Source organism: Muscardinus avellanarius, assembly GCF_963383645.1.
Source record: "Muscardinus avellanarius genome assembly, chromosome: 7".
In the NCBI taxonomy this organism is placed as follows: Eukaryota; Metazoa; Chordata; class Mammalia; order Rodentia; family Gliridae; genus Muscardinus; species Muscardinus avellanarius.
The window spans coordinates 113,088,000-113,110,723 of NC_137793.1; the positions used below are offsets into that span (position 1 = coordinate 113,088,000).

The following is a 22,724-nucleotide window of genomic DNA, read 5'->3' on the forward strand; positions in this document are numbered from 1 at the left end:
TAAGCATAGAGATGGAAGATGTGTCTAGTTATATAACGTCACCTCCCGAGACTCTGAAGACACACGGAGGTAACGTTTACACACAGTGGAAGCAAATCGTTTGTTCAGTGTGAGATCGTTTTTTAAATCATATTCAAAGCCACAAGAGGTCTCCTCATAACGTCTTCCCTTCTCTTAGTTTTCAAAATCCCCATCCCCATCAGTTTATCCCCATGTGTAGTTTCTCTTGCATTTCCAACATGGCCCTGCCTTCCTCTGCGCTGAAAATCCTAGCCAGACCCAGCGTGGGATATCCTTGGGGTGCCGCTGCAGTTACCCATCTAGACTGCGGTTATCCAGTTTTTACCCTATTCTCTTTCTCACTTGTTGGATTAGCCTTTCAACAAAAACAAGAGCAGGGAAAGGGTGGAGCTTATTTACAAGTCTCCTATAAGACTACACGTTAACTGGGTTCCTATGGGAGCAGGAAGATGAACGTTTACAAATTGCCCTGTTGCCCGGTATTTAATCCCCAGTGGGAAAGACCTGGAACTCTCTTGGTCTCTCAAGCCAGGAGGCCCTGCCTGGCCCTTCATCCTGAGCAACTGAAAGCTTTGCTCCTTGTCATACTGATGGCACATTTTTTTCCTGGTCCTAGGGCAGAATGTGTTATTGTACGATTCATGTGAACCGATAATTTCGACTGGAAAACAGGAGTGGAAGTTTCTGAGTTCTTATGGGAATAGTTAAAAATAAGACATGGGAGACCTTGGTATTTGTGGTTTAGCCTCTCATGTGGTCCTCGTGCCTGAGAAGCGGCCAGAAAGAAAGGGTCCTGCTGGGATGAGGGGGCCTTGTGGCTTCGGATGTTGCCCTGTTGCAGGAATTCTATTTTGGGCTGGAGTTGTCATGTCATCTAAACGTCATCTAAATACTTAAGAAGTGTGGCGACAATAGATGTGTTGTTTCTCTCGCAGTCCACGCCTTTCCAACATGGCCCTGCCTTCCTCTGCGCTGAAAATCCTAGCCAGACCCAAAGTGGGATATTCTCCTGGCAACATCCTTGGGTAAGCCAGATGGAGCTCATTTGGCTACTAAGAGATGTCAGTATGTGACGTGTTTAGATTCAGAGGTTCCCAGACACTGCTTATAGTATGTTGGCATGAGTTAGCTAGAGGATTTCAGTGCCGGGCATGTTAAAACTCCCCATGAAAGTGGCCGTAAAGTTACGACAAGCCTGCAGCCGCCATCAAGCCATCGGCGGGCTGCCTGCCTGGCTCCTCCCGCCTACTGCTGGAGGTAGGCTCTTGTGGCCCGTTCTTGGGGAAAGATGCCACATTTACGTTTTCATTTTTAATTTCCTGGCTGTGAGCAGCTAAAGCCAGTCTTGTAAGTGTTATTTAAATGTCGCTTTTAATCTTTCTCAGCAGTTGAGAAGTCAAAGGGAAGGAAAAAGCGCCCCAGCAGTCTGTTCTTGGAGTGTTCTGTTTGGAGAGAACTGTGACGAGTCGCGGACCCAGACGTCGCTGAAAAACACGGCATCTGACCGCAACTGTCTGACCGTGAAGGTTTCCCAGTAAAATCCATCTTACAGTGCGGGAAAGAAGACACGGAGATGATGCGGAAGCCCATGCTCGTGTGTGTGTGTGTGTGTGTGTGTGTGTGTGTGTGTGTGTCTGCTTACACTGGGCAGATTTTCCCCCTCTCTATAGGAACATTCAGCAGATTCCACGTGGTGGCAATTTGGGGCTGAGCGGCCACAGGAAGGAGAATGGTCATTAGCTGTGCATTTTACACTGGTCTGGCTGTCTTCCTCTATCAATCAGGGAAATGCAGCGCGGGGCGGGGCACCCTGAAACGGAAAGGCTTACTTGCGGGAGCTGAAGATTTGCAATGGAGCCCCAAACAGGACAATAACAGGGCTATTGGCTTTTTGTTTTGTTTTGTCATGGGATGTGGAAGCAGTTGTGTTTGGTGAACTTGATGTCAGTCTCCACTGGGCTAACGGCGGCAGAGTTCCAGCTGCCGGTCTGCGTTACTGTCACTTGTGCATCGCTTTGGCAGTCCCTTTCTTGTTTTCCCCCTTCTCTTGCCCTCCTGCAACATCAGTGTTTGGAAGAGTAAGATAAGAAGGGTCCTGAGAACTGAAAGGGAGAGAAAAGTCCACCTGGACGCTTCTAGAAGGTGCCCAGGCCTGACCATCAGCACCGTATGGTCCCTGCTCTGGGCCTCGCCCGCAGCTGGTCTGGCCTTGGCCTCTCAACCCAGCAGGATGGGAATGTTTGTGTAAAGGAGACTCAAGTTTGCTGGACCCAAGAAGGAACCACCCGCATCATTTTACTTTCACTTAAACCAGATGGAAAACCAGACGTGCAGACGGAAACACTGACATTGACCATTGCTCTGCTTCGGTGGACTACTATGTTACAGCCAGAAGCATCACGGAGCTGGAATGAGGTGTCTGATGAGGAGTTTAATTGAGGGGTTTAAATTTAATTGGATATTTTCTTTAGTAGCAGTATGTGACCAAAATTCTATTTTCAATAAAGTATATTTGGCATTGTGACAGCTCACGTAGAACCTATAGCAAATTATTAATTGTGTGTGTGTGTGTGTACGCGTGCGTGTGTGCATGTGCATGTGTGTGCGCATGTGCGTGTGTGTGCATGTGCGTGCACGTGTGTGCACATGTGTGCACGTGTGTGCGCGTGTGCGCATGCATGTGCCTGCGTGCATATGTGTGTGTGTGCGTGTGTGCGCTCATGCACATGCCTGTGCAGGAGGCTCAGCAGCAAATTTCATATTGTGGTTGCTCCGTGAGACTCCTCACAATGGTAAGACTCAAAGTCGTTTCTTAGCCATTATGCTTTTGATGACTTTTTTTTGGCCTGACTTTTAAATTCAGTTGCTAAAAATGAAGAACTGTCTTCTGAAAAATCACAGTGTCTAACTGTAAACTCTTTTTTATTTGTTCTTTAAAGGGAAGGATGGGGAGGACAATGGATAGCCCGTGTGACATCACAGGGAAGTTCATGGTTTGTTCAAATGACACTCAGCTGCCAAAAGAAACCAAGCTTTTACAGGGCTGTTGGGGAGAGAGTGCGGCCGGAGGTGTCCAGGATGTGGCCGCGGGGGAATGGACCCAGGCTAGTCACACCAGGTTGCTTAATTTCCACGCACACTCAGCCCACGACTTCAAGGCTCGCCAGCTTCATCCTTCGGGGCACCAAACCTTGATACGGGGGACGCAAAGACATACTCATAAGAATTGTGAGCCTGGCCTTACTCAGAGCCTGGGGGACAGGTGGAAAACAGGAAACCAAATGAGGGCTCAGACCTAAGAGAAAAGGTATAGTGTATTGACTGTCACTTGCGTCCACACATAGGCTCTGTCGGAGAGAGAGAAGACCTCAAGCCATCAATGTCAGGCATTCCAATCAGAATCAGACTAAATGATAAGAACTGGATGGCTTCATCTTTGTAAAGTAAGGACCGAGTGCACTGATATTCCACCCCCCCCCCCAGAGTCATTCTACCTCCAAGCTATAACCCAGCCCTTTTTATATGTTTGTTTCATAACAAGGTTTCTGACAGTCTCACTGTGTTACTGAACACCTAAGATCCTCCTGTCTCAGCCTCCTAAGTACTAGGATTACAGGTGTGTGTCACCATGCCTTGCTTGAGTACTTATGTAGAGAGATTTATGTCTTTTAACATGATGGATTTAGTCATCAACTACCAGTTATTTGGGGTTGGGAAGAGACTTCTAACATGTGCACGAGTAGTGGAGAAGCTTCGATGCTAAGCGCGCTGTCCATGCCGTGGGGATTTGAACTGCCCCGTGGTGCTCACTGGAAGCTCCTTGAATGGACCATTTCTTGTTTCCCATCATGTAGATGAGCTGGGGTCAACGTCAAATCCTCTCCAGTGATTCAGGTTTGCCATTTTTAAAAAAAAGACACCATTGAACCTGGGTGGTTTAAAGAAAGTAATTCTATTTCTTGACTTTTTGTGTGTGAATGGAAGATTGAGGTAAATGAAGTTTCTTTTTTCTTTGGACAGGGACCCTTCCCTTCCCGCTTCCTTCCCTCTTGAGCGCTGCAAAACAGCTTTGACCAAAGAGTGGGGAGAAGACAAATGAGTGAGAGGAGACCAGAGGCAGCTCCTGCCAGGAAAAACACTCGGTCCAGTTAATTGCTCTCTCCCTGTGAAGGGCTGTGACTTCCAGTTAAGTAATTTTAAGAAGCTGGAACTGAAAATAGCTCCATCGGCTGTAAAGTTGATGTCTAATGAAGAGTAAGAGCTTCAGTGAAGAGAGCAGGGTTCCTAAGCAGGGGCTGTGATGTCCGCTTACGGTCACCTTGCTGGACAAAGGCGAGGCTGGCGTGGGTTTTCAAAGCAAGCCCCTCAGAGAAGCAGAATTCAGGTGAGAGGGGAGGGGATAGTCCAGACAGTCTGGGGCTAGAAAACACCCCGCAGATCTGTGCACACTTGGTAATGACAGGAGCAACCATACGGACCCCTGGGTCTCTGGGAATGGAGATGCGCCCCTGGCTCAGGTGGAATTCATTAAAACAGGCTCATGCTTTGCAGTATTTCCCGCTCTCTCGCTAAAAGGCTCTCCACACACATAAACCGGAGCAGCCCGAGCAGCTGGGCAAAGCCCAGCCAAGGGTAACTCCAGCAGCTCTCTCCTTTCTCTCCCTGTACATGGCAATGGAAAGATGAGATGTGAATGATGCTTTAAAACGAGGCAGAGCCCTCATGATTTCTGCACAACTGCCAGGGGGTTGATGCCCTCCGAGCAGGGTTAAAATAAAAGTCTCTGCGCTCTTCTGAGTCCATATCCGCACTTGCCAACAGAGTCGGGAGACGCCCAGAGAACAGCCATGCGGAGGGGCAGTCTCCTGCCGACTGCTGAGCGCTCAGAGCCGGCTTGTTGCCTCTGGAATACTAAAGCTAGGGAGGGAGATGGAGGGCACCTTTGTGCTGTGTTGTCTCCTCATGAGCTTGTTTCTGGTTTCAGATGAAAGAAGAGAAAGGTCCCTTCAGAAAGGAAGGAACTTGAAGGGGGAAAAAAAATCAGACTTCCTTTATGGAAAGCTAAACGTTGCTTTCTTAGAGACGAGGAATAGTGGCATTTCGACTCTCTTAGTTTTAAATAGAGAAAATAGAGGCAAATATTGAAAGGAAAAGTATTATTTTAAATAAGTATAAAAAGTGACATTTCTGTAAGAGCTTTCTGCATTTTTCTTTCTCTCTCTCTCTCTCTCTCTCTCTCTCTTTCCTTTTTGAAATCTTAAACCACATTTCTGGCTTGCATTTGCTAGGATTCCTGATCTGGCTTTTATTAAAAACAGACTTTATGTGGTCGGAATTCTCCATCTAAAAGCTCGACTTTAATGGGCACTGGGATCTGTCTTGCGCTCTCTCTCTCTCTCTCTCTCTCTCTCTCTCTCTCTCTCTCTCTCTCTCTCTTTCTCTCAGGTGACCCCCGCCTTTCCCGGCCCGACGGATTTCCCTCCCCATGTGCTGAGCTGGCATTGAAATTTGAAGGCTCAGCACAAAACAACCACCATCATGCCCCCCTTTTCCTCTGTGCTCTCATTTCTGTTTTAAATTTGGGGCTCCTTGCAAGGCCAGATCAAGTTAAGTCTGGATCTAACTTGAGAGTATTTGAGAAATTCCGATTAGTGCAACAATTGCCCCCCTTCAACCTGGTGGCTCCTGGTCCAGATACGTGGCTCCCACCCTGCCATCCGGCTGCGGATTCCTGCCTGATTTCCATCCGCATGCAAACTCAAAAATAGCATGGGCAAACTCCACCCTGCTCGACAGATCGGCTTAGCACCCAAGGTTGGTTTTTCTGCCTTTTCTAACTCATCAGAAACCAAGACACAAAGCGACCAAGCGAGCAGGGGAGACATACACTGCACCCGCGACAGACCGCCAGTTCGCTCCGGGTTCCTTCTCACAGCCAGACGGACAGAAGAACAGGCTCCAGGGCTCTGTGGGGGGGCCCTGCCTCCCACCCCAGCACCCCCCACCCCAGAGACTCCCTGGCACAGCTTCCCAGCCAGTTTGAGAGTTTCTGAAACAATCTTGGTCTCTCTTGTAGCAACGTTCAACACAGATATTCATGGTTTTCTGTTTTCTTTTTTTTTTTTTTACCTTTTCAATGGGGAAGGAAATTTCCTTTGAGCATTGCGGTACAGTAGTTCTTGGGTAAAGAGAGACTTTGCTTTCTGAAGGGACACTGCCAATGTGTAGAGATATTTTCAGTGGTAACAACCGACAGGCAGCTTTAGAGACAAGGGCTGCCGCTGCACATCACAGGATGCCCAGGCTGGCCACACGGTGACTGCGCAGCATGGAGCTGGAGGGTGCTGCAGCAGGGCTGGGACTGGGCACCAGCTTCAACCACCTGGGATTAAAGTGCGGCTCGCTAGGCCTGGTTGACAGCCATGGGCGGTGACTTAACTGTGGTGCCTTTTGGTAAAGTGAATAATCGCTTATCCTGTTGGGTCGTGGTGAGCCATAAACACACAAAAAATGTACACGCAAAGTGTAATACAGAACCGAGAACACAACAATGTCCCCAGTTGCTGTTATCACTAGAAATTTAGCTCGGTTCCTGATACATCATTTGCCACGTCTATTGAGTTTAGGGGAGAAAAATGCAGGATTGAGAGCGTGTAAATACGTTCTTTGATTGGAACTAGAACAATGACCGTCCTAGTAAGAAGTGCGGTCCTTTCTCAGATTCTTTGAAACTCCTCATCCTGGATCTGAGCAGTGTGTTATGGCAGAGTCCCCATCCCACAGAGGAGGAGCTCCTACCTTGGGGTCAGAAAAGACACCTGCAGCCACAACGGCCCAAGACTCTGGCTCCCAAGGCCCTGCTTGTTCCTGCGGCACCCTTGGGCTCCTAGGACCCTTAAGGCCCCTCTTCAGGTCCTCCAGCACCCCAAGACGAAAATGAAACCTTGATGTTGTAATCAGAGGTTGACGCGACTATCTTTGTGGGTGGCCAAAGTCACCTCTGTCTTTGGGGCACAGAGGAAGTTGGGTTTTCCCTCATGGAGCAGAGGAATGTTCTAATTCTCTGAATTAAAAAGAATTAACTTTATGTCTGGGCCAATTTTTTCCCCCTAAATTTCTGATTGGAGCAGGGAAACCCCATCATACCTTATCCCTTAGGAATCTGATTCTTGTGTGTGGGGGGGTACTGGGGATTGAACCCAAGGGCACCCTACCTCTGAACTACACTCTCAGTCCTATTTTACTTTTATTTTGAAACAGGGTCTCGCTAGGTTGATGAAAGTCTCAACTACCTGATGAGGCTGTCCTTGAACCTGCGATCCTCTTGTCTCAGCCTCCCAAGTACTGCGATTATAGGTATGCGCCACCACACCTGGCTTAGAAATCTGCATTCTACAGCCGAAGTCTGAGTCTACTAAGGTGAAGTCTGAGTCTACTAAGGTGCGTTGACTGTCTGTGTGGGGACGCGGAGTACACCACCACCTCGCTCTCAATTTCTACCACTGATTAGCTACACTGTTTCATGCCGAGGCCCTAAAATCTGCTTATGAGTATCAAAATCTATTATTCAAATTTACAGCATTCCAGCTTTTATATATATGATTAGCGACCATGCACAGCCACCTCTATGTTTATATTAAAAATTTTCTCTGGCTACTTTTTAAAAAAGTTATAAATCAGTTGGACTGTGCATAGATTCCATGAATGGTTATGATATGGGGTGTAAGGATCCTAATTCAGACGGCAGATGGGTAAAAGTCTTCAGGCCAGTGTTTTTCTAGAATCTTCTAAGTGAAGGGGCCCGGCCTCAGCCCAGAAGCTCTCTGGCCTAGTCTGACCTACGGGGCACATGGTTAGCCATGACCCGGCCACCAAGTCCTCAGCTAGATCCTACCAGCCCCGGGACCCAGTCTTGGCTGTGAGGCCTTAGTGACCACGCCTGGCGCCTTCAGTGGTGTAACGGGGTTCAGTGATCTTCCCTGGCTCCCTGCCGCCCTGTCAGTGGGAAACTCAAAACGTATGTGGGGAAGATGTTTGCAGTTTTCCTTCTTCAATAGGTTCTGTCCGTCATGCCATGAGAAGAGAACCAGGGTGCCCTCCCGCTGGCTGCCCAGCCTTACCTGGGGACGCTGGGCGGGGCCCTGGTGGGCCGCGAGGGCACCTGCGGAGGGGCTCCAAAGGCGTCGCTGCTGTTGGGGAGAGGAGGCAGAGGGCCAGGGCGGAAGGGGACCGGCGGGGCTCCCGAGTGGGGGCCTGGAGACGGGATGGCGGGCGCAGGTCCGCGGCCCGATGTGGGCCTCGTGAGGGAGGCGCCCAGGGTCGGCCTCCTTTGGGTCGTGGGGCTCGGAGGAGGAGACCTGAGGAAAGAGATCAGCCAGGGTCGGTCCCTTCCACTCCCACTTTCTGTCTGAATCAGTCTTGAGGGAAGTCCTATGGCTTCCCGACTGCCTTTAATTAAATTAATTAATTAATTATTGTTGGTACTGGGGTTCTTGGAAACCCTTCTACCTCTGGGCTACACTCCTAGACCTAATATATATATATATATATATATATATATATATATATATATGTATATATATATACACACATATACATATATATACACACACACACATACATATATATATATACACACACACATACATATATATATATATATATATATATATATATATATATATATATTTTTTTTTTTTTTTTGGAAACAGGGTTTCTTAAGCCAGCGGGGTGGGTTTCGAACCTGCGCAATCTTCCACCTCCCAAGCGTGGGGATTACAAGTGTGCGCTACCACGCCTGGCTTTATTTTATTTTTAGAGGTACTGGGGATGAAATTTAGGGGCATTCTACCTCCAAGTTACTCCCCAAGCCCTATTTTTTATTCTTTATTTTGAAACAGGGTCTCACTAAGTTGTAGAAGGCCTCAGTAAGTAGCAGAGGTTGGCCGCGAACCTGCGATCCTTCTGTCTCAGTCTCCTAAGTACTGGGATTACAAGCATGCGCCACCACGCCCAGCTCCCAGCTGCCTTTAAAATGGTTCCTTTTGGGCTATGTGAATCAGATACTTGTCACAAAAGGCATAAACAGGCAGGTGGACAATTCCAGTCACGATTTCTGGTGAATCCTTTCTAGCTATGTTCAACATATGCATAAACATGTGTTTTCTCTCTATATATAAGTTGCTTTTCTGTGTATCACAGAACACAAAACAATGTTCTACAGTATTTTTTTATTTTTATTTTGAGGTACTGGGGATAGAACCCAGGGATATTCTACCTCCAAGCTACACCCCCAGCCCTATTTTTCATTCTTTATTTTATTTGTCTCCCTGATTTTATTTATCTCCCTGATTTTCAAAGGGCCTCACTAAGTAGTAGCTGAGGCTGTCCTTGAACCATGATCCTCCTGTATTAGCCTCCCAAATGCTGGGATTACAAGCATGCGCCACAATGCCCAGCTACATTTTTAAAAAGCTTTTCAATAACTTGATTATCTGCATTTCAGAACTAAGGACCTGTCTGATCTTTTTAAGTGACTATATAAAGTTCCATCGAAGGGACACACTGCACTATTTTTGAAGGACGTTGGTTACACTGACCCCCTTGTTCCTGAACTTGAATAGCATTTTCCCTCCTTTTCTTTGGGGTTCGTGTTGGTTTAGGGGACATTCTCAGAAAACGATGCAGGGCCAGCTCCCTACCTGCGGGAATGATGTAGCCAGGAGTCGTCCACAGGCGGGGGCGCCGGGGTGGACACCGTGGCTGTGTTGATGTCACCGATGATCAGGAGGGCTTCCTTCAGGGCCTGGTACATCCGGAGCATCTCATCCCGGCGCTGAGCCTGCTCGGCGGACTCCTCCATCAGTGTGTTCTGGTCCTCGGAAGAGTATAGCTGCGCCAGGAGCTCTGAGTTGATGAAGTCTTTAACCTGCCGACCACCACGGAAAGATACAACATGAGGATAAGCGGCTGCCCGGCTGGTGTTGACAGTGCGTGCCGCCCGCCACCCGTGGACAAAGCCCCTGTGTCCACCCTGGATAAAGAGCCCAGTCACGTATCCGACTGCTCCTGTGTTTTGCTGCCTTCACTAGCATCAGTGCCAGTGCAAGCAAGGTTCCCCTCTGCCACCTGGCTGTCCACACTGAAGGATAAAGTGGTTGAGTTAAAGAGACCGAGCCTGGCCACCACCAAACGGCCCGTCAGTCGTGTGAGTGTTCTTCGATGTTGGCGTACAGGAGAGGGGGGTAGCGTGAGGCAAGCAGCAATATTTTCAACAGAAAACAGCGATGTAAAGAAACTGGTGGTTGGGCATGGTGGGCATGCCTGTAATCTCGAGACTTGGGAGGCGGGGCCAGGAGGAGGGTCAGCCTTATCAACTAAGTGGGGCCCTCAGCAACTTCACGAGACTGTTTCAAAATAAAAAATAAAAGCCAGGCGTGGTGGTGCCCGCCCGTAATCTCAGTACTTGGGAGGCTGAGTCAGGAGGATCATAGGTTCGTGGCCAGTCTCAGCTACCTAGTGAGGCCCTCTGCAACTTAGTGAGATACGATTTTAAAATAAAGAATAGAAAGGGCTGGGGATGTAGCTTGGAGGCAGAATACTCCTGGGTTCAATCCTCAGTACCCCTCAAAAAAAGAAAATAAAAACAGACATGCATTCGTCTTTTCTAGTTTACAAATAAAAGCCAGTCAATAGAGACAGACTAATAGGAGGTGTCATAGCTTTCCATATCATCACAGACAGATAAAAATAATGTATATTACAGACAACCCATATGAGTCCTGGGTGGGGGTGGTGTCTTGTAGCAGGATGCGATGGGAGGATGTGTTTGGCGCAGGGCATCATAAAGAGAGCCAACCGCCACATTTCATCAGATGTATAAGATACCAGCTATTTTAAGAGATGCGACTATTTCATGTGACACTAAGAAGGGTAAAAACCAATTAAACTGTAACAGTGTCAAGATGCCCTGGAGTGGGAGGGGCGTCTGCACGTCGGAAATATGAAATGTGAAGCGGTAAATGTGGGATTCCGTGACGCGTGGCTGCACTCGCTGTCCTCGGAGCTCTGACTCAGTTCTCCCGTCACGCGGAGGAAGCAGCACAGCCCCAGTGTTAGAGGAGCAGAAACAGCTCAGTGAGCTTAAGTAAGTTGCCCAAGGTCACCAGCTCCAAGATGTACCTCAAATCTTTTGACTTGGAGTTGTATGCTCAGTTAACTTATCCCTAGTATTTAGAAACGGCATTTTTTTTTCTTTTTCTTTTTTTTTTTTTTTTTGCGGTCGGTACTGGGGATGGAGCCCAGGGGCATTCTACCTCTGAGCTACACCCCCAGCCCTACTTTTAAAATTCTTTATTTTAAAAAAAGTGTCTCACTGAGTTGCAAAGGCAAGTAGCTGAGGCTGTCTGTGAACCGTGATCCTCCCATCTCAGCCTCCCAAATGCTGGGACTACAAGCGTGCACCACCACACTGGGCTAAGAAAAGGCAATTTATCGTGAAGCATCATGATCATTCTCTGCAGTGCCGGGGATCGAATCCAGAGCCTCGTGCACGCGGAGCGCACCCTGGATCACTGAGCTGCCCCCATCCGCCTCAACATCGCCACCATAGACTGAAGCAAGTCTGTTGATGAGCTGAAACCCAGTAGAATAAGCCAACTAGAGGTTTTTGGTTCCTCTGTTACATGAGCAAGTTAAATCTTATCTAGAGTCATGGGTACATCTCAGTGCATTTAATTGCTTTGAATTCAGACAACAGAGTACCCGTCACGCTTCAAGGTTCCCGGACTGTATTTAAATTTAAAATTCAGAGATAGGAATAATCTAAAATACATAGCTTCATTATTTATTCACTTTGAGGGGTACTGAAGACTGAACCCAGGGGTTTTCTGACTCTGAGCTACACCCTCAGTTCTTTTTAGTTTGAAACAGGACCTTGCTGGGTTACTGAGAGCCTCACTAAGTTGCTGCAGTCCTCCGGTCTCAGCCTCCCAAGTACTGGGATTACAGGCATGGACCACTGTACCTGGCTCCATTACTTTTTAAAGGTATCAAAACATGTAAATTCTATTAATCAAAAATCCAGCTAAGTCATAGCCCCGTTGTGGCGAAATAAAAAGTGTCCCCTGCACATACTTTTTAAACCAGGAGTGACCCTAATGTCTAAGCAATCTAATGTGTACCCTGTATTATAATGTGTACCAATCTAATGTGCACCCTAATGTCTGAGCAATCTAATGTGTAACCGTCTGGCGGGGTAGAGGGTTTGTGCTAGTTACAATAGTTGCTGAGGGTCAACTTGGCCAGTAACGCTGGGGCAGAACAGAAACGCCAAGGAAACGTGTTTGGACCTTATCCACTTGGCATCGGGGAGCAGGAGAAGGCTTTTAAGCAAGTGAGTGGGACAATAAAAGAGGGTCTTGAGGAGAAACAATCTGGTTATGATTGAAAAAGAATGTGCAAGGACAGTCATAGCGACGGGTCCATGAGAAAGTGCTCGTAGACCACTGGTGAGCTGATGCGGGTTTAGTTTGGCCAGGCCATAGTAGGCCAGACAAGGTGGTGCGTATACATGACAGTGTACAGGGCACTGGACTGGTGTCCTTTGTACATGAAGGGAGAGGATGCTCAAATATATCTCAAGGATAAACGTCCCGGTGAAAGGGACACCTGAAAACTCCTGGGGCAATGGCAGCAGCGATGTTTAGAGGTAAGGCAGTACATTTGGCTTCCTTAGGGTCAATCCTAACCCTTCCGGGAAGATGTACTCACTTCTAGGCGTACTCGAGGTACCCAGGGAAGCATGGCCGTGTGCACAGACCTTTCGTTGTCAGATGTGTGTTTGCACTTGGACACACAGCACAACTTAAAAAACTCCAAGCCAGACAAGTTTCCTGGCATGAGCCATCAGCTGGATTAAACTCCTTTTTGGAGCTTTACATCTTTCTGGAGTATCACTTAGGATCTATTAAAATACGGCTTATGAGAAGATTCTTCCAGGAAGATATTTAAAGCATATCTGAATGAAGAAGCAGCTGTCAAGCCACGAAATACAATCACACAGGCGGCTTCGGCGTAGCCATCAAAGATCTGCTTCAAATCTTCCATGTCATAACATTACACACTAAAATCTGCCTGCTGTCGGAAAGCAATGGCGATGTTCTGAAATAATACACGTGTTACTTGCATCCGAGAAAATGGCAATAGGGGTGAGGAACGCAAGCTTTGGAATGAGACTGGCAGGATTGACGTCCTAGGTCTAACAGTTACTGATCTTTAAAATGCAGGTTCCTCATCTGTAAAATAAGATGATGACGGTCGCTGCTTTGAGAGTTGGGAGGATTAGCCAGGCATGGCGGCACATGCCCGTAATCCCAAGAGTCAGGAGTCTGAAACAGGAGGATCACAGGGTTGAGGTCAGCTTCAGCAATTTAGCAAAGCCCTCATCAACGTCGCAAGAACCTGTTTCAAAGTAAAAAGTAGGGCTGGGGATGCAGGGATTGAACACCCCTGGGTTCAATCCCCAACACACACACACACACACACACACACACACACACACATTCAGATTTGAGAGGATTAAATACAAATAAATATAAGGTGCTCCATGACACATGTAGTTAATGCTCAATAAACAAAAGCCATTTTTTCTATACCTAGACAAAATTGGCATTGGGTATGTACCGGGAGGAGAATAACAGAGCTACTGCAATAGTGGAGGTATCGGGTGATGTAGAAATACGGAGCACAGGTCACCATCTTATTTTGCACTTAAGTATGATTTTAGATCCCTCTCCTCTCCTCCTGGGAGCCTGCCTTTGTGATACTGCAACTGGAGTTTAGAACAAAGGTGGGAGGACTTCAGGGAGTTTCCAGAAACTTCAGGGACTTTCTGAGCAGTCTGTGTGTTAGTGGTGCAAAGATTTCCATCCAGGATTCTGGGAGAGTCGGAGGTCCAGTGGATCCCTCTTAGGTGACAGTGTTCAGAAAAGAACCTCCCAGAACCTAACAAACTAATTATACTTGGATGTGAGATTTGAAACAATATTTATGCTTTACATTTTAACACCTTATAACCCATACATCTTTGTAAGGTTTTGCAAAAATTCTCACCCACAGAAACCTCATTCCGGCTCAGCCTCTCCCGGCTGGATAAACAGACATCACGAGCAGTGTCCCAGCTCAGGGTAAAGGAATGCGAGGTCGTAAAAGGGGCCACGTGCCTTCCTCCCTGGCTTTAACCCTTCTCTGCAACCTGGAGTACGCTGCTATGGCTGAGGCCTTTCCATGCCTTCCCAAACAGGAGGGCGTCTGGAGGAGGTCCTGGAGGTCCTGAAGGCTGAGTTGTCATTTTCTTAAGGCCTCTGAGTCTAGCTGGGAGGGTGACCTTAAGGAGCATGGGTGGCATCTCTAATTCAAAGAACACAGGGAACCACACCCGGCTCACGCTGGTCATCCCAGCACTTGGGAGGCTGAGACAGGAAGATCGTGGTTTGAGGCCAGCCTCAGTTATTTAGTGAGGCCCTTTGCAACTCAGTGAGACCCTGTTTCAAAATAAAGACTAAAAAATCGGGCTGGTGGTGTAGCTCAGAGGTAGAATGCCCCTGGGTTCCATCCCCAGTACTGCAAAAAATAAAAAATAAAATAAAAGCTAAAAGAACACAGGAGGCAGAAGTTTACTGAGAAGTTTGATTTTGTCTAGCTTTGGGGGCTTGGTGACTTTCATGGCTCTTTGAGATCTTCCAGTTCCTCTAAATCAACTCAAGCCCCATCTTTTTCCTCTAATTTTTCGATCTAATTCTGCTAATTACTAAGGAGGATTTCTTTCCTCCAAAAGCAGACTTCCATGGATTCTCCAATGTACTACAGGGCAAAAAAAGTCAAGACACAAGACGGCCCATTCCATGTGACTCCAAAGCTCAGAAAGGTTGAACCAAGGTATAAGGAAAGGAGAGAGAGAGCGAGCTGGGTGTGAGGGGCACGCCTGGAGGCCTAGTGTTTGGGAGGCCGAGATTGCCAGTTTGAGGCCAGACTCAGCAACTTAGGGAGACCCTGTTACAAAATCAAAAAGAAGCCCACAGTCCCAGTACTTAGAGCGGTAATTGTGCATGCCTAGAATCCTAGTACTCGGGAGACTGAGCCAAGAGGATTACGGGTGTGCAGCCAGCCTCAGCAACTCACTGAGGCCCTCTGCAACTTAGTGGGACACAGTGTCAATAAAAAAGATAAAATAGGGCTGGAGGTGTAACTCAGAGGTAGAAAATCTTTGGTTTCAATTCTCAGCACCACCTAAAATAAAATAGGGATTGAGGTATAGCTCAGAGGTAGAATGCCCCTAAATTAAATCCCTGGTACAAAGAAATTAAAGAAAGAAAGAAAGAAGGAAGGAAGGAAGGAAGGAAAGAAAGAAAGAAAGAAAGAAAGGAGAGAGAAAGAAAGGCAAGAGAAAGAGAAAGAAAGAAAGAAGAGAAAGAGAAAGAAACAGAGAGAAAGAAAGAGAAAGAGAAAGAAAGAAAGAAAGAAAGAAAGAAAGAAAGAAAGAAAGAAAGAAAGAAAGAAAGAAAGAAAAAATGGAAAGAAAATGATTAGCCTTGGCGAGGCGTGGGGCAGGAGGGTGGGGAGCAGACTGGGAGTTTGGGATCCTGGTGGCTTTCTCTTGCTTCAGCAGGGTGTTTGAATTTTTGGCTCATGGAAATAGATCAGTGGTCTAAATACCAGAATAGAACTCTGGTATTTAAGATGTGTTTTCCACTCAAATAATAGACATTTAAAACAACACTTCATACACACTGAAGTCACAGCACGTTTTGAAATGAGGGCACATGTTCCCAATTTCCCAGTGAAGTGCCAGCGGCCCGGGGTGGGAACGTGGACTCCAGGGGTCCGGGGCTCGGCTGCCTGGCGTTCCAACTGAGAAATGCCTCCAGGTTGCATATCTGGGTGTTTTTTTTAAAAAAAGAATCCATAAAAGCTTTTATGCTCCATTTTGTATTCGAATGTTTGAAATCTTAAAGCATTGTTCCTCAAATTCAAACAAATCCTAATTAGATCTTCAAGTTAAAAAAAGAAAAAATTTTAAAAAAATACATAAATAAATAAATAAATAAACAAAAAGATCCCTCTGGGAAGATGTTCCTGTGGGTGTATCTTGTGGCTGGATGAGCCCTCCGGTTCTCCAGAGCTGACTCGGTTTTCCTGAGCCTGTCCCGGGCATTATCTGTCATGAAGGCAGCGTAAGCTTAAGACTGGAGATGGGGAAGATGGTTTCAGACTTGGGTCTACGCGTCCAGCTGGGCGGTCCTGGGCACACCGATCTTTCAAACCTCAGGCTCTCACTTATTAGCAACAGGTATCCACGCTGGTTTCCCAGTTCAAACAGAACTACATGCCACAGACATTTTCAGAGTGAAGCTGGACCCCCCGCTTCGATTCTCTGATGAATAACTAGAGAGAAGCCGTCAGAATGGGCCGCGGCGGCGCATGCGTGTGGTCCTAGGACTTGGGAGGCTGAGACAGGAGGATCGCAGGTTCACAGCCAGCCTCAGCGACTTAGTGAGGCCCCCTGTGACTCAGTGAGATATTCGACTTGTTTCAATATGTAAAAAAAATTAAAAAACAGGGCTGGGGGTGTAGCTCAGAGGCAGAATGCTCCTGGGTTCAATCCTCACCACCATCGAAACAAAAAACAAAGGGCTTGCAGTGGGGAATGGTGTACGCGGGCGAAGTCGTGGACGGAACCCCGCCTCTGTGCCTGGGGCCTGGCCAGGGCGGCCGCCCGTCATAAACGTGCAATTTCTTTGCGCTGCCGTTACCTGGTATGTTTAAGTAATGAAACAGCTGCGGCGTTTCAACAGACAAAGGCTTACAGTATGTCTGAGGCAAGGCATTTATGGCTGGCTTCTAAACTCCTTAAACAATTCCATATGGACGCCCGAGCGGCTGGACGCTTAATGTAAACTTTCAAAGGAAACTGCCCACCAAATTCTGAACTTTATGAAACTTGGCTGGAACATATTCCTTTTTCAGAAGGCCGGGCAGCCATTCCCATTTCAGAGAGCAAAAGCCTCCGATCTGCTTCACAGGATGAGCAAGAAACAGGGGCCCGGTGCCAGCGGCTTCTCGGGGCCAGAGAACAGCTACCTTTGTCACCCAAAGCCATTTGGAGCGACAGCTGGGTTCAGGGCTAGGACGCAGAATGAGGAGTCAAACTATGAGTTTACAAGCTGTGACTCTGTTTACTAATTCTCTCCTGTGAAGAGGTCTTCACTTTAAGTCAAATAAATAGAAAAAAGAACCAAACGGTTGCCTGGCACAGTGCCGGGTGTTTGCTGTTTGTGTTTTCTTGAACTCAGTGGGGTGCATTTTTGGTAATGCATAATTCTACATATTTAGAATTAGATGTATATGTAACTTAGAAACATATAATGTGTATGTTATATCTGTATAAATACACATGTTTGTGTGTATGTGTGTGTGTGTGTGTGTATGTATGTGTGTGTGTTGCTAGGGGTTGAACCCAGGGACATTCTACCTCTGAGGTACATCCCCAGCCCTATTTTTTAAATTTTATTTGGGCCGGGCGTGGTGGCGCACGCTTGTAATCCCCGCGCTTGGGAGACAGAGACAGGAGGATCGCGCAGGTTCGAAGCCAGCCGCGTGCGCTGGCTTAGGAGACCCTGTTTCCAAATATAAAATGTAAAAAGAGGTCTGGGAGTGTAGCCCGGAGGTAGAAGGGCTTCCAGGAACCCCAGTACCACCAAAAAAAAAAAATTTTATTTGGAAAAAGGGTCTCACTAAGTTTCTGAGGCTGGCCTCAAACTTGTGATCCTCCTGTCTCAGCCTCCCAAGTACTGGGAATATAGGCTTGTGTCACTATACCAGGCAGTATATACTTTTATAAATATAAAATTATATCATACTTAATACATATTTTTTACAGATACAGAATTTATTAATGTGATATATATTATATCTATAAAATTATATATTTATATCTGTATATTTTTAAAACCAAAAGAAAAACAGTCATTTTAGATATGTAAAACTAATTTCTCATAGGTAAAAAAAAGTTAGATTTCAAAGGAAGGTAACCGTGCCCTCATGGGGATTCCGCATCTGTGAAACTGTTGTCTTCTTGTTAGTCTTGCTTCGAGGTCTGACCTCAGGGATCAGGTCTTAATTGAAGTCTTTTTCAAGGTTCTGTGAGGTCTCTCTCCAGACGGCCCGCAGAGCCTCCGCCTCTAAGGATAATACGTTAGAGGTGAGGGGTTACCCTTTCATTAAAGCAGGCACACACTACGGTAAGGAGCGAGGGAAATTGCCCCAGCTTTTGCGTGTGTGTGTGTGTGTGTGTGTGTGTGTGTGTGTGTGTTTCTTGAGACGGTGAAAGTAGACTTGATTTACAATAAGACTTGTTTTTCCTTTAGCTAATTCAAGCGACTGCACAGTGCTGGACAGGAAGTGCTGTTCCCCACGCTGGCGGTTTAATGGAGGGAGCCGTGTCTGCACGAATGGCGGGCTAATGACTTGGTAAAACAGGGAAAGATAAATGATCCCTAATCAGGAGGATGTTTAAATAAGCAAGTGCCTGGATATACCGCAGCAAAACAACCTGAATTCATTTAAGCAAAGCTAAGAGGGTCATTTTAAAACGACACAGACTATTTGTTTAATACTTAGTTTTTTTCTAAGTGGCTCACGGCCACAAATTTTTCCCCCCAATTTCCCTCATGGTTGTCCGAGCTACCTCTGTATTCCGACTGAAGTTGTAGAAGTGGCTGATTTCAGCTCAGAGGGGCCAAAGTATCCTCAGGTCACACAGCAGACCATTGATGACAGGGGACATGCTACTCCTACTTTCCACATTTCTGATGTATCTACCACCTGTGGCGTAGACCTTAAAGCCTACTGCTAAGCCCGCCTGGAAGCATAAAATCTATGTCAAAGATGAGATCGACACCTGAGTGCTTGGTGCTTCTGACAGAAGAGATTGCAAAGATCATGGGCACTGAGGGATTGTCAGACTTAAAATTAAATTCTGAAATGAATCTCGAACTCTGAGAAGTAGCCTTTTATAACTCTTCAACAGCAACCATGTTTTTCTCCCACGGTACTTTCGTGCTGACTGTCCCCTGGATGAATCTCTCTCAGAGAAGATAAATGACTTAGGCCAGCATAAGTCAGTAGCAGAAAAAGGCCGAGAACCCAGGTTTCTTCTGAATTATAGTTTGGGGCTCTTTTTGCTGGTTTTTCATCTGATTTGTATTTCTCATAAGCAATGTTCCTAATATGTCATTGTTCGACATGTCTTTGGACAAGACAAAAAATATGTCTTTGGAAGATAATTGGGAATAAAATTGCTGATGTCTCGCTGGTAGAGAGATTCAGAAAAACCTGCTATACAACACCTCATTACAGCCTTCTTTTCTAAAATATGACTTCCCTGATAATTTTTTGTGTTATTTCTTTTAAAGTTAACTATGAAAAGAACCAAACCAGATGCCACAATTTAAGGATAACATCTAGACTGCTTCATATGATCCTGAAAGGAGACATTCTGGATAGTGTAAATCTACTGAAGACTAGTATAGCAGGATGCTTAAAGACATGTGGTCATATCACCCTTCTAAGAGCAAAGGCAACTTTATATCCAAGGGATAAGGCAAGAAGCCCTCTCTTAAGTTAAAATAGCGTCTGTAGCCAGGCGTGGTGGCGCACACAAGTAATCCCAATACTTGGGAGGCTGAGATGTGAGGATTGCAGGTTTGTGGCCAGCCTCAACAACTTCATGAGGATCTCTGCAACTTAGTGAGAACCTGCTTCAAGATAAAAATCAAAACTAGGGCTGGGAGCCAGGCGTGGTGGTGCACACCTGTAATCCCAGCATTTGGGAGGCTGAGACAGGAGGACCGTGGTTCACAGACAGCCTCAGCTACTTAGTGAGGCCCTCTGCAGCTCAGTGAGACTCTGCCAAAATAAAGAATAAAAAATAGAACTGGGGGTGTAGCTTGGAGATAGAACGCCCCTGGGTTCCCTCCCCAGAACTGCAAAAAACAAACAAACAAACAAACAAAATAGGGCTGATAGGGCTGGGGATGTAGCTCAGAGGTAGAATCCCCATGGGTTCAATCCCTGGTAACACACACACACACACACACACACGCACATTAGCATCCATAGTTTACTATGATGAAAACAATCACAGTAACACCGGTGTGTAAGTACATGTAGGTAAAAGTATATCCTTTGCCTTTAATTTCAAGGTCTCTGAGCCAGAGCCCTTGGTTTTATTGCTGGCTTTGTAATCACTTCATACCATGACCATGAATATAGTATATCTGCTCTTCTAGAACACCCTTCTAGAAGAGAAAGAATGAGGAACACCTTAGTACTGTAGCTAGAGGTTTTAAGTTTTCTTTCATTGATCAGTCACTTACTTTTACTTTGTAAAGAAAAAAATCCATCAACCAGTTTGGGGAATAGATATTTCTATTATCCAGAAATTGCCTCAAAGAAAATGTGCTCGATTTCCATCCTCGGATACATGAGAAGTTCAAAGGGGCCAGTTTAGAGTCACTTACGTTATTGATCATGAGGTGCATTATGGTTTTTGGAATCAGATCTCGAATACACTTGTTGATGATGGACATGTAGGAGTCCACAAGGTTGCGGATGGTCTCCACCTGCCTCTCCAGCTGTGGGTCCATGGAAAAGTTTTCTGCTTGGCCATTCTCATCGTTTTCATTCTTATAGAAAGGAAACAAAACATGGATTATCTCACCTTCATGAAAAAGAAAAGAAGGAGGAGGAGGAGGAGGAGGAGGAGGAGGAGGAGGAGGAGGAGGAGGAGAAGGAAACACCAGATATTACCAAATGACCAACATCCTCTGCTTAGTGTATTTGGAATCCATGCCATTATTTGGTAACCTATTTATCATATCACCCACCAGTGAATTTGAAAAGCGATCAGTTGTTATTCTACTTTTAGCCTACCATATTCTCACAAAAGCAAGTATGTTAATTCTCAGTGAATGTTTAGCTGGATAACAAAAATGAACAGAGCACCTGACCACATATCTCTTGAGGACAATCTACTCTTAAGCCATCTGTAAGCTGGCCAAAGAACTGCGTCCAAACCCAGGACGCAGATGTGAACCTCTGGGAGGTGTCTCTAGGGACTGTAGAGATTAGGAAAAACCTTGATGCTGTTTTGGCGTCTTTACATCTTCTCTGGGTTGCATCAGCCCAGATTCAAAACTAAATCTCTTAGGACTGGCCTAGAGCCAAAATTAGAGATATAGGACATAATTGATTCTTCCCTGTTCTTCCTGGAATTTGTTATGCAAATCCAGGCTTCTGTCATCGCTACTAAAGGCTGGTTCTGTGGTGGAAAAAATGTACCATTTCTACTTCCAACTTGTTATTCTTTGAACAAAACAGAACTCATCTATACACAAAGAATTTATTTGTGCAACATGCGGGAAGCATCTGTTTTCGATACTATAGGACTCGGGTTAATTAATTTTGGCTTATGCACCAGAGGCTGGGCTGCAATGGTCTCTTCATCATGCTGGGGCTGACCTCTTGGCTTGACATGGAAATCAATTTAGAGCAAATGGTCTCCATTCCAAGTCAGGTTAGGCCATTTAAGCCCCCAAATATGATGCAGATATGGGTAGCAGTCTGGCTTCTTTCTGGTATTTGGAAAGATTTAATTATGAATGTAAAAAGGGGAAATAATTTATTGCTTCCAACGTGGACACAAAGTCCTTTTCTTTGGGAATGTACACACTTTGATCTGCCAGGTTTTCAATCATCCAATCAGTTCTGGGCAAAGCACCATGCTAAACAGCTTATCTGGATCTACACGGGACAAGTGTGTCCTTTGCATTGGTGTGTGTGTGTGTGTGTGTGTGTGTGTGTGTGTGTGTGTGTACGTGTGTGTGTAAGGAATATTTATAGCCCGCAAAATCAACAGTAACAAATATAGAAATATATAATCTTTTATATTGGCTTCCCTCGCTCAGAAATATCAAATGCTTAAAAAACACATTCAAATAATACATTGTCACTCTCCTGAACAACTGCCCTTCTCCACTGCTGACCTACGTGCGGACCCCGCACAGGGCCTCCTGGGGGCTGCATCAAAGTTAGTTCCTTCCCTTTTTGACTAGTTGCGGCTCATTGAGAACTGCCAGACTCTCCACATGCGTCCTGGACATCGAAGGTGAAAAACAAAAGCAGAATTCTACTTCCAGTTCCAACCTTATAAAAAAGGCTAAAGTACGTGTATTCCAACCTTCGTGTTTCTGCAAACAGCTCCCCTCACCTGGAGCCCGCTCTTCCCAGCACTGACCCACCTCTCAGGACCTGTCATGCCTCCTGACAAGCCCCCACAACCCTCAGGCCCCAGCACCCCTCTCCTGCCCTGCACGCCTGCTATTCCTCTCATTATTACCATTGTTATTATTATTACTACTGATGCTTTTGGACTGGGGATTAAATGCAGGGGCATGCTACCTCTGAGCTATACCCCCAGCCCTATTTTTTTATTTTTTTAAATTTAATTTTATCTTTTGGTGGTACTGGGGTTCTTGGAAACCCTTCTACCTCCGGGCTACGCTCCCAGACTTTTAAAAAATATTTTTATTTGGAAACAGGGTCTCTTAAGCCAGCGAGGCTGGCTTTGAACCTCTACGATCCTC

At 46.2% G+C, this 22,724-nt stretch overlaps 1 protein-coding gene across 4 annotated transcripts in view; it reads right to left on the reverse strand.

The window, feature by feature from the left end:
- The window catches only part of DNM3 (dynamin 3), a gene marked incomplete at both ends in the record, with an annotated part of 508,438 nt that overhangs the window by 14,567 nt on the left and 471,147 nt on the right, over positions 1-22,724 (reverse strand). For all 4 annotated transcript variants that reach the window (XM_080699096.1, XM_080699095.1, XM_080699094.1 and 1 more), the window contains 3 exons: positions 8,142-8,378; positions 9,723-9,949; positions 20,601-20,765. In XM_080699096.1, coding sequence (XP_080555222.1) covers positions 8,142-8,378; positions 9,723-9,949; positions 20,601-20,765 — 629 coding nt within the window. The remainder of the gene's footprint in view (positions 1-8,141; positions 8,379-9,722; positions 9,950-20,600; positions 20,766-22,724) is intronic.